Source organism: Lontra canadensis, unplaced genomic scaffold (genome assembly GCF_010015895.1).
Source record: "Lontra canadensis isolate GAN:19392208 unplaced genomic scaffold, GSC_riverotter_1.0 scaffold8, whole genome shotgun sequence".
In the NCBI taxonomy this organism is placed as follows: Eukaryota; Metazoa; Chordata; class Mammalia; order Carnivora; family Mustelidae; genus Lontra; species Lontra canadensis.
This window is the reverse complement of record NW_022631002.1, coordinates 16088656-16100155: the sequence shown is the minus strand read 5'-3', so window position 1 is coordinate 16100155 and position 11500 is coordinate 16088656. Positions and strand designations below refer to the sequence as shown.

The following is an 11500-nucleotide window of genomic DNA, read 5'->3' as shown; positions in this document are numbered from 1 at the left end:
GGGGTGAGATGGTCTGGGGTTGCGTGTCCCTAAAGGTCCTTCTACCTGACTCAGGTTTCCATTGTTCAAGTTAGTTGCCTAAAATTGACCTCTATGTTGGGCACATGGGTGTTAACACTACCCCCTGCTTTTCTCGAAGTCTAACAGTATGAGGAGAAATAGAAACAGACTCTCACAGGATCTTGCCCCTACGGCCCTTTCCTCCAGCACCCTGGACAGCAGCAGGGGGGGGGTGCAGGGGGGGCGGCCAGCCTGTAAGTCCGCGCCTTCAGTGAGCTTCACAGAGGTGGAGGGCAGGAGAGCCAGTGTTCACCCTGTTTCTTATGGTCTCTATTCGTCCATTTGTTGCATAAAAGCAGACAGACTAAGCTGAAATCTTGGGCTGGACACTCACAAGCTATGTGACTTTAAGGCATTTAATCTCATGTAGAGGATGACTGCTGTTCACAGATCCTACATCTCGTAAACAATGAATGTCCTGCCCAGTAAATGGATGAACGTGGATTACATACTCAACCCAGAGCCTGTAACATGATGAACTGCTTGAACTCGTAGCTTTTCATGACAGAGTGATAAAAACAAGGAAGATCTCTATGCATGGATATGGATTGATTTTACTGAGCCAGCCAAGTGCCCCTACTACTATTTGTTTAAGAAAAAAGTTAGGGTACCTGGCTGCCTTGGTCAGTGGAACTTTTGATCTCAGAGTTGTGAATTCAAGTCCCACGGTGGGTGTAGAGATTACTTAAAAATAAAATATTTTAAAAAGTTGCAGAACAAAACAAAGATGAAGTAGAAACAAAAGAAACCAATGACCTTATATCTGTTAAGATGAAACAGGAGGGGAGGAAATGGCATCTACCTCTAAGTATACCTTTCGGTTTTTACTTTTAAAACTGTTTACTTATGTTAAAAAAAAAAGAGAGAGAATGGGAAAAACCTTAATTTTTTTTTTAAATTTTATTTATTTATTTGACAGAGATCACAAGTAGGCAGAGGCAGGCAGAGAGAGAGAGGGGGAAGCAGGCTCCCTGCTGAGCAGAGCCCAATGAGGGACTTGATCCCAGGACCCAGGGATCATGACCTGAGCCAAAGGCAGAGGCTTTAACCCACTGAGCCACCCAGGCACCCCAATGTTTTTGGTTTTAAATTCAATTTAACTATATGCCAAGTGGGTAAGATAACTATACAAGAAAAAAAACCTAATTAAGGAGTTTTTTGAAGATCATCAAAAGCTCTTTAAGATTAGTATATATATACAAATATATATACACATGCTATATATATGTACTTTGCATATATACTATCAATATATAAAGAACTTGGAAAAAGTCTTATACTAGGTTCATATCCCAAGTAATCAAAGTTAGCGTCATTTAACATGATACCCTATATATCTACCATTCATGGAACATTCCTGCCCAAAGGGTTTCCCCCTACATTTGCTTGTGGTTATGCAATCTGTCAAACACACATGGAGGGACATTTAAAAAACGTGATACTGGGGCCAAGGGGTGGCTCAGTGGGTTAAGCCTCTGCCTTCGGCTCAGGTCATGATCTCAGGGTCCTGGGATTGAGTCCAGCATCAGGCTCTCTGCTCAGCAGGGAGCCTGCTTCCCTCTCTCTGTCAAATAAATAAATAATCTTAAAAAAAGAAAAAAAAGACTTGTTTAAAAAGTGGTATTAAAAATGTCAACTGCAGGGGCACCTGGGTGGCGCAGTTGGTAAAGCATCTCTTCAGCAGGAAGCCTGCTTCTCCCTCTGCCTGTAGCTTTCCTGCTTGTGTACTTTCTCTGATAAATAAAATCTTTATTTAAAAAAAAGTCAACTGCACAAGGCATAGGTTGAAACTGTTCAGGGGTGTCTGGGTGGCTCAGTGGGTTGAGTGTCCCAGCTCTTGGTTGCTCAGGTCATGATCTCAGGGTAGTGGGACTGAGCCCCATGCTGGGCTTTATACTCTGTGTGAAACTCTCCCTCTGCCCCCTCACTAAAATACATCAATCTTTAAGAAAAGTGTTCAGAAATAATAGGAAGGATGGTGGAACAAACTGGAAAAACTGAGTTCTGCTCTGTATCATTAATGGTAATAGATCAATGTTAAGTTTCCTAAATTGATGCAAAAGAACATCCTTTTCCTAGGAGATTCTTGGCGTACTCATGGATGTAGAAAGGAAAAAGGAGACAAGGCAAAGTAAGACTGAAACTAGGTGAAAGGCTATAGCAGTTCACTACACTACTCTCTTAAATGACTGAAAGGCTCCAGAGTAAGTTTTTTTTTTTTTTATTAAAGATTTTATTTATTTATTTGACAGAGAGAGAGATCACAAGTAGACAGAGAGGCAGGCAGAGGGAGACAGAGGGAAGCAGGCTCCCCGATGAGCAGCGAGCACGATGTGGGGCTTGATCCCAGGACCCCGAGATCATGGCCTGAGCTGAAGGCAGATGCTTAACCCACTGAGCCACCCAGGCTCTCCAGTTGTGTTTTGTTTTGTTTTTTTAAATATTTTATTTATTTATTTGACAGAGAAAGAGAAAGCACACACACAAGAAGGGGGAGCAGCAGGCAGAGGGAGAAGTAGACTCCCCACAGAGCAGGAGCTTGCCATGGGGCTGGATCCCAGGACCCCAGGATCATGACCTGAGGTGAATGCAGATGCTTAACTGACTGAGCCATCCAGGTGCCCCAAGAATAAGTTTTAAAAAAGAAAAAATAGTTGCTTTTGTTTTATTATAACAGACCTAGTATATTTTTTTGTAAAAAATATCTAAATGCTTGATAGTTGAGTATACAACTTAAGTGTTACCTTCCAACTACCTAAGCAGTAGACATATGGTGACGTAATGAAAAGGCACAGGAGCTCACAACCACATTTATTAGAAAAATACGAGCTGGAAGTTCCTTTCTTTGAATGCTGAGGATGTGCTCCATGGGGCCATTCTTTGTGTTTTCATCAAACTCTGCTCAACATGCCAGGAATCCCAGCTCTCTGGATGCTCCCAGGCCAAGGGATGGCCCAGTTCCACGCCGAACCCGACCCATCGCAGGCAGTCAGGAAGCAGCGCTGCGTAAGCCAGGCCTACTGCCTGGACCCAGAGGGCTCTGGACCTGAGAACCGGGGCAGCCGCAGCGGCAATCCCGCCGGCCCGCGGAGCCTGCACTTCACCTCTTCTTCACAAACTTCTTTCTGGAAGCATTGGGATTTAACCGCCTCCTCCCTGCTCCCAAGGTGTTGTCTCGGATCCGCAGTGTAGCCGACCGGCTGGAGATGTCATTCTCTGCAAAAGGAGATACCCCAGCTGTGTAGTCAGGGGCAAACACGTCCGTTTTCTGCCTGGCCTTTCGGGACAGTCTCAGCTGAGGGAAGCGCTGGTCCTCGGTCAGATGGGGGTTGATGGCGTATTTGCCCCCTTTGGGAGTGGGAAGCGAATACTGCAAACAAGAAAGGAAAGGTCATTAGGCGGGCACCCTATCCAGACACGTCTGACCCTGTTAATGTCAAGCTTCCTGACGGCTCTGGATGCGGGCAGATGACATCAGGGGAGTTTATCAGTCACTGCTCCTTGTGCCGTGACTCCACGCCCTCAGCCAGCAATGGAGTTACCTCCAAACACAGAACTCTACGAAGCAGGTACCGTTTTCACTGGTGTGGGTAACTCTGAACCAAGTGTTCTAGGATTGAGCAAATTAGGTAATTACGGAAAATGGTGTCAAGGTATCAGGGAGGGCTAGCATGAACTCTGCTGGGTTGAAATGGAACTTACAAACTCATTTTAAAATACAGATAGGTGACAGAAAATATTCCTGTGTATAATTACATATAATCTCTATCCAACGTGGGCTGAGACATCTCTGACCTCCTAGGGCAAGGAGCCCACCCTGTGCTCAGCTCTGTGCTTCAAAACCCCATTCTCCATAAGGAATCAGAGAAAGGGCTGATTCCAGGGCAGGGACGGAACTAGAAGAGTGCCAGACCCTCTTGTGCCACAGGTAAGGCTGGGTTCAAGGAATCAGAGGGACAGTTCCATGCCAAGCCTCTCCTGGACCTCTCTGCAGATTCTGATCCTGGTGCTAAGAGGTCTTGCTCTGCCACCTGCAGGCCCGGCTTCGAAGGGAGTGGGAGAGCCGCCACTCACCCGGAGGCCCCGAGGGTTCAGCACCTTCGGGTTGCGTGAGAAGTGCATGTGCAGGCTTCCGTCGTCGCTAACGGTCACGGACACTTTCTTCAGGGTCTTGTTTCCACAATGCGAACAGAATACTCGGCTCATGTCAGATGTGGTCCTGGAGAGAAAAGGAAAGGTCTGGCACGGAAGCCATGGGGGGCAAACCCCGTCTCCAGAGCACAAGGTGAGTCATGGTCGTCAGAGGAGGAAAAGGAAGCAACAAGGAACAGGGGAGACTGAATGGCCCGGCATGCTACAGACCATGGCCGCCCAGCCTTGTGCTGCTGAGACAAGCCACCACCGCACTGTGCCAAGGGCAAAGGTGAACAAAGTAACACAGGCAGCAAGTCCATAATTCAGCTCAGAAGTTGAGCCAAATGTTGTTACGCTAGTCATGAAGTCTTACTAAACTGTTAGGCATTATTCCACGAGTTTAACATCAAAACTATCCCACAGAGCCGGCATTCTGTCCATCTGATAGATAGGGAAACTGAGGCACAGAGCCAGTAAGTGGCAGCTACAAGGCCAGGAAGGTGGCTCCACAATCAGTGCTCTCAATGGCACCTGACTCAAGTCAAAGGGCTTATTCCTGTGGCTCTTCACACCTTGCCTGGGGATGGCAGCTGGGCTGCTGGGCCAGGAGGTAGCCCAGAATGTACTAATGAATGCTGCAGGAAACACTGGCAAGCTGCTACGGCTGGATGACTCCCCCGAGAAGCCAAATTCCTGACCTGCAAGTCTCTGAGAACAAACCGCAAGTGCCTCTCAACAGATGCTAGGAACTAATTATCCTGTGAAAGAAACCGTTCAGTCACTGGGCTAATCTCACAAGAACGGAGAATGTTTCTAAGAGCTGCAAAGCACGCATGTTCATTTGGGGAACTTGGGGTGTTATAACAAAGGGCAACGGGGGAAATGGGATTTCATGAAGCTTCACTGTCCTAGGCCTGGTACATTTCCAAACTGAAGACTGAGAAGAAGGCAGAGGCTGGTGGTAGGGCAGGGCCCCTGGGTCACGAGTGCCTGGAGCAGTGGTCCATCTACACAACTTTACCCTCAGTGGAACAGCCCTAGGGACCCAGGAGACACCTTGCTCCTCCACGATATGATCTGTATGACGGCCACCAAATCTGGACCGAATCTACAGAGAGGCTCTCAGCCACCGCAGCGTAAGATCCCAGGGCCATGCTTCCCTGGCAAAGCTGAAGTACAGCCTCGTCCGCTCCAAGCAGGTCTCTGGGACCCTGGGCCTGCCCACAGAACGTCAGCACCCCTCCGGCCCCCCATGAGGACCATGTTATGAGCCAGAAGAGAAGGGCATGCTCTGTGAACTAACCGTTCTCCTGAGCGGACTGTGTCCTATGTTCCAGACAGCACAATCTTCTAGGACAATCAGCCCTTCTGATTGTATGCAAGAAAAATCCGAGTTCATCAACTTCTGTAAAGCTACTGCGAGACAGAATCTGGATCTGAACCTGTGTCATCCGAATCCATTCCACTTTTTTTTTTTTTTTTAAATAGAAAATCTAAACATAAAGTAGACCAAAGAGCACGACGAACCCCCAAGGGCCCCTCACCCAGCTTCAACAACCATCCATCGATGGCCGTCCTGTTCCATCCTACCCCCACCCGCTCTTCCCACGTGTGGATTATTTCAAAGCAAATCCCAGGCATCCATAAGCATCCATAAATGCTGCAGTGCATATGGTTAAATGATGAGGGCTCGTTGCTCCACAGTCCACGCCTTTAATCCTATGACTAAGATACTAAGACAGGAGGTCACTGGTGACCTCTGTCCCAGAGGTTTCAGCGCTCTGGTGAGGACAGAACCTAGGTGCATATGAAGGACAAGGGGGAGGAAAACCTACACACAAGGCCATCCTTCCAGAAACTGGCACAAAGGACAGGGAGAAAAGTGGTCCACAGAGAGGCCGTGGGTGTAGATCGTCAGCTGCGTACCTGAAACAGCCGTGGCAGCGCAGGATGTAGCTCCGGGCCTCTCGGACCAGCATGCCGTTCACGGCCAGAACATGCAGCCCCATCTGAAGCAGGACGTTCTGCAACCAATGAGCAAAAGCACCCCCCAAGTCAGCAAAACCAAAGTCTGACATCTGTATAATTACAGTGAAAGGACTTCACAAAGCCTGGTTTGGTTCATAAGGGGCTTTTGCTGAGGGAAAGATCAGGATGCCACTCAAGGCATGTAAACTAGAGCTAAGACCTAGATTTCCCCCTTGTATTTAAAGGGGCCAGGTCTTTGGCCCAGGGCCCCTCACTAAGCATCTCTCTTAACAACGACATTTATCGTGTCACCTTTAAAAGCTTAAAAAAAAAACCACACACACAAAAACAAAGATATTTATTTTGTCAAAGACAAATACACTCTTTTGGGAGCTGGAAACCTCTACTTTTTCTAAGAACCTAACTGAGAACAGAACATGAAACATACTGAAAGAGAACCAACAACAGACCATGTATAGTAAACATTAAAAACTTAATACAAGGCATATATTTTGTCACTATGTTGATTTTCTAGTTCCCAACCAAAACCACAGATAATCAAAGAGCACGTAAAGTTTCTAGAACCAGGAAAAGAGGCATCACAGAGTAGAGCTGTACATACTCCTGTGAAAGTTGTTATGAACTAGAGCCTAGGTTCGGCTGATGCCCATCCACCCACCTGCATGGCAAAGTCTGTAGTCACACAGCCAACCCGCACATCCTTTGGGACAGTGCACTGCTCTGACTCCCGCTGTATCTGCTTGATGTTGCTGGGAGTTATCCAACCGCCCCCGTCATCGTCGCTATCCTTGTCTTTCCTTTCTTCAAATCCGTTCTCTCCTTCCTCATCCTCCTCACTTGGAACATCATCATCTCTGTCCATCTGAAACAACAGAATTCACAAAGTCCCAGCCCACGGGAACAGCAGGAAGAGGCTGGCGTGCTGTCCTCGGGGAATCATACATAGGGCCTTACCAGCAGCTCCTGCAGTTCATGATCAATATTAGGCAAAGGGTTTCTCCAGAACATGAAGGAAGTGAATTCTAAGTTCTCAGGCTCACCAGCAGGCTGTCCATGTTGTACTATTTCTTGTGGGGGTTTAGACTGAGGTTAAAAGAAAAATAATTTTAAAACCTGAAAATTGAGAGGATTATGTACGGAATGATAGATGATACAAGTCAGACCTGACAGGGGCTGGACAAACTAGGATATTAGTTTAGATAAATGTGGTTCACTGCATACAATGTGTGGAGATATATAGCAAAAGAGGGCAGGAGAACATGACTTATCTAAGCAATTACCTTTGAGGGGAGATGGAAACCAGAAATGTGGAGAGGAGTTTCTGGGTGCTGACTTGATAAGCTCACTTTAACCTTTAAAAAGAAAAGAAAAAAGTGACAGCTCTAAGCAGAGAAATAAACAGTCTGACAATTGAGTATGAAGGAAAGTAAGTGAACAGAAAACAAAGTATCTTCTCTACAGTTAAAAATTGGGAAACATAAAAATAATTATTCAGTGATCCCGTAACTACCAAATAACGACTTTGGAATAGTTCTTTTTTGAAATCATTGATGAACAACATTACTTATAAAACTTACATGTATCTTTATACTTGGGATAAATGCCCAAGAGTGGAATTGCTGGGTCAAAAGATAATGTATTATTATTATTATTATTTTAAAGATTTTATTTATTTGATAGAGAGAGAGATCACAAGTAGGCAGAGAGGCAGGCGGAGGGAGAGGGGGAAAGCAGGCTCCTCGCTGAGCAGAGAGCCTGATGCAGGGCTCGATCCCAGGACCCTGAGATTATGACCTGAGCTGAAGGCAGAGGCTCAACCCACTGAGCCACCCAGTCACCTGATACTGTATTATTTTTTAAAGATACACTGTTTTAAAGCTTCTGATACAAAATATCTAACTCCTGGGGCACCTGGCTAGCTCAGTGGATAGAGCATGAGATTCTTAAGCTGACAGTCATGAGTTCAAGACCCCCACAGAATTTATTAAAACAAAACAAACAAACAAAAAACCCCAAACCTAACTTCTGCCCAAAAGGCTGCAGGAAAAGGGCAATTTTTAGGAATCATGAACTGACGGATGCCAAATAGAAACCCAGTTACTAGTCACACTGTGCTCAGTCACAGACTCAGGCTTTATGTTTCCCTTTACCCTATCTCCCTAAAACATTTCGGTGACACACAGAAATCTGTGTTTTACACATCAGTTTTAGACTCTTAGAACTGGAGGGCTCTAAATCTGGTTGAAAACATGTGAAGACAGTTCCAATTCGTACACAAATGTGAGTTTAGAAGACTTTTGATGATTTTAGAGAATATTAAGCAATTCTTAGTTAACACTATTTGAAATTAATTATTACATGAATATTTGGCTTCTAAAATCTTCTGGCCTGGGAAAAGCCAATAGGACCCAGCCACAAATCAATTAATCTCTTGAACCTAACCAATGCGGGCAAGTCCCTGAAAGCACAATAGGAACCTATAATTTTGAAAGTGGCAAGAGTTTAAAGAAACAAACAAAACAGGCAAGCACATAGCGTTCTCTCTTGCTTTTGGAAAGAAGTCTATTTAAAAATAGCAAGAACATAGCTGATTTTTACTCTATTTCTGCATTTTCCAAATTTAACCAACCCTTTCTAAAAAACCTGCAGATCAAGAGACTGAGATACTGAGATGCATTTGCTAACTGAAACATTTGAACCTTATTGGGATCGTGATCCAGACAAATGTTAAAAAAAAAATTGTAAAATAATTGGGAAATGTGGACACTAGGTAGACATTTGACAATATTAGGGAATTACTATTAATTTTGTGTAATGATTTTGTGGGTTTTTTTGCTTTTTGAGAGAGAGACCAAGAAATATCAATGAAATACAATGTCTGAGTTCAAAATCCCAAGGGCTGGGGGTCAGGAGAAATGAACCTGATAGATCATGACTTGATAAGTGTGGAGACAGAGTAATGTGGACACTGGGTCCAACTATTCCCTCTACTCCGTGTATCTGATAGTTCCCGGAATAAAAAAGTTAAAAGGAGGAAAACCAATAATCCTCCTGATTTACCTTTTCTGGTTCTTGTTTTAGGTGAGACACCCCAACAAACTCTGCTTCTAACTGATAGGTGAGTGCCAGCACTTGAATATCTGTGGCAGAGAGGCTGGGATAGTCGCCAGTTTTCTTTGAAAACTCAGTCACTGTAAAGAGAGCCCCAACTCAAATTAGAAACAAAAAGCTATATGACCTTGGGGAACCACAGTGAAAGTATGAAAAAGAACTCAAGATCAATATCCCAAGAAAACCTTCTTAATATTTTCATTCATTTCCTTTTTCTACTCACTGTTAAGACATTTGTATTCTCTATCATTAAAATTCAAGCCAGTTAGGTTTACTGTGACATCCTTATTCAGTCCAGACCATGGGACAGGAGAACAAAGTTAACAGAAAGTAACTGAAAGCATAATGTCTGCAAATGATGAGAGTTCCTTATTAAATCTGGTATTATGCTGGAATAGAAAGTATCTTCTCTGGTCTAAAATTCTTTCATTCTAAGTATAACAAGCCAGATTAATAGGATATTCAGATTCCATACTGGGATTACAAGTTAATTCTGTTAATAACTGTTGTAGTTTATGATGAAACAAAATTATTGGACTGCCCTGTAACAACTCTGCTTTATAACAATACCACTCACATTTCCTAAAAAGCAGGTATTAGCAGCTAAAATTTGTTGGACACTTACTAAGTATTAAGCACTGTACTAAAAGCTTATTTTATCCTTCAACCAAACCCTATTACCATTAGTTACTTCTCAGAAAGAGTAAGTAACCTGTATATAGCTAATAACTGGCAAGGCCTGGCTGACTCCTGACCCAGAGAGCCTCTCTGCCACCATGATCTCCTAGAACGTGGTTCTGAATCAAAGCTGGTAAAACAGCCAGACCTCCACTCCCACCCGAGTCGCTCCCGAGCAGGTAGCCTGGGACCCAGCTTCGCCATCCACACCGGGGCAGAGGCACTCACCCAGCCTCACGTACTCCGGGAAGGGCTCCTTGAAACGCAGCTCGTAGGGCAGGACGGCGAGCCGCCTGCGCGTGGCCTTATCCCGAATCTCGTTCACCACATCCCGGATTGTATAGATGTTCTTCCCGATGTCCTGCGGAAAGACCCACACAGCTTACACCCGTCCATACACGCAATGCACTGACCGACTGCCCGCACTACTTCAGGGGTCGCCAACTCGGTCCCTGCTCCTCTTGGCGGTAGCCCTCCTTACCTGCAGAGCCGCGTCTCGCAGAAAAGCTCCGGCATCCGCCACAACGTGCTCCACGAGCGCCATCTTGACGGAACGCGCCCTCAGCGCGCTTGCGCACAGAGCTGGCTCCACCCCTACGTTCCAATCTGGGCCTCTGGGAGCCGGGAGGTACAGTTGTGACTTAGCGGCGCCTCCTGGCGGCCGCATAAGCCTTTCCCAGCTCAGGGATACCCGCGCGCATGCGCGACGTCTCCAGCAGCCCTGTCAGGTGAGGGCAGGTCAAACTTTGGGAGACACTGTAGGAGGTAGGCTCCGGCGGCCCTTAGCCCCTTATTTACTTTAAAGTAAAACCTCTATGTAGTCCTATTATTACAAGTCAATACAGAGAAACTACAATTCATTTTAATATCACAAGTCTAGGAGATAGGTACTGTTTTGTGTCTAAGGGCTAGCTGCTCAGGACAGCTAGTCTCAGCTAACATGTCTAGTATTCGGTTTTAAGAAGATTAACATCTGGGGGTAACTCTCCATCTCACGGTCGTGGGTGTGGAGCCTACTTACAAAAAGGGAGAAAGAAAGAAAAGGAAAAGGAAGGAAGGAAGGAGAGGGGGCGGGAGGGGAGGGGGAAAAGGAAAGGAAAGGATAGGTAAGAATAGATTGATTAACGGACAAACCAACCCCTGAGCCACTTTCTTATCCATTATGCTCTGTTGACCGCTGCTTACGTACCCCCACTTGATTTTGAGAGTCTTTGATATCCTCGCCCACTCTCTAAGCAAGGCGCGTAATTTACTAGCAAATAAACCCTTGCGGTATGGAACTGAAAGGGAGTATTAGATGACTTCTAAATTCCTTTTGCAATCTGAGATTCTATAATTATGAGATCTGGTCTGTCAAAATTCATGCTGGAGAATTTCAGCAAAATGATGACGTGGGTTTTCTGTCATTCATCTTCAGTGTAATTGAGTCATTCCAAGCCTCCTTTGTCAAGTCTTCAATCTTATCGCTTGATTATAATTTATTCATCCCCCAAAAACCTTTCAGTGCCCTAGGCAGCTCTTTGAACAG

The 11500-nt window shown here is 45.3% G+C and overlaps 1 protein-coding gene across 2 annotated transcripts; it reads right to left on the bottom strand.

Moving 5' to 3' along the window:
• Window positions 1-3118: 3118 nt before the first annotated feature.
• Window positions 3119-10540, bottom strand: NOB1 (NIN1 (RPN12) binding protein 1 homolog). 2 transcript variants are annotated; one of them, XM_032854059.1, is made up of 9 exons: window positions 10454-10540; window positions 10201-10333; window positions 9244-9374; window positions 7464-7535; window positions 7138-7272; window positions 6842-7045; window positions 6121-6218; window positions 4135-4279; window positions 3119-3430 (listed from the first exon to the last, which is right to left on the bottom strand). In XM_032854059.1, exons 1-9 carry the CDS (start codon window positions 10514-10516, stop codon window positions 3161-3163), a joined length of 1251 nt encoding a protein of 416 aa, XP_032709950.1. In that variant the 5' UTR covers window positions 10517-10540; the 3' UTR covers window positions 3119-3160. The 2 variants fall into 2 exon arrangements, with proteins under 2 accessions (XP_032709950.1, XP_032709951.1); XM_032854060.1 differs by having other exon boundaries at window positions 3161-3430; window positions 7138-7266.
• Between the last annotated feature and the right edge of the window lie 960 nt (window positions 10541-11500).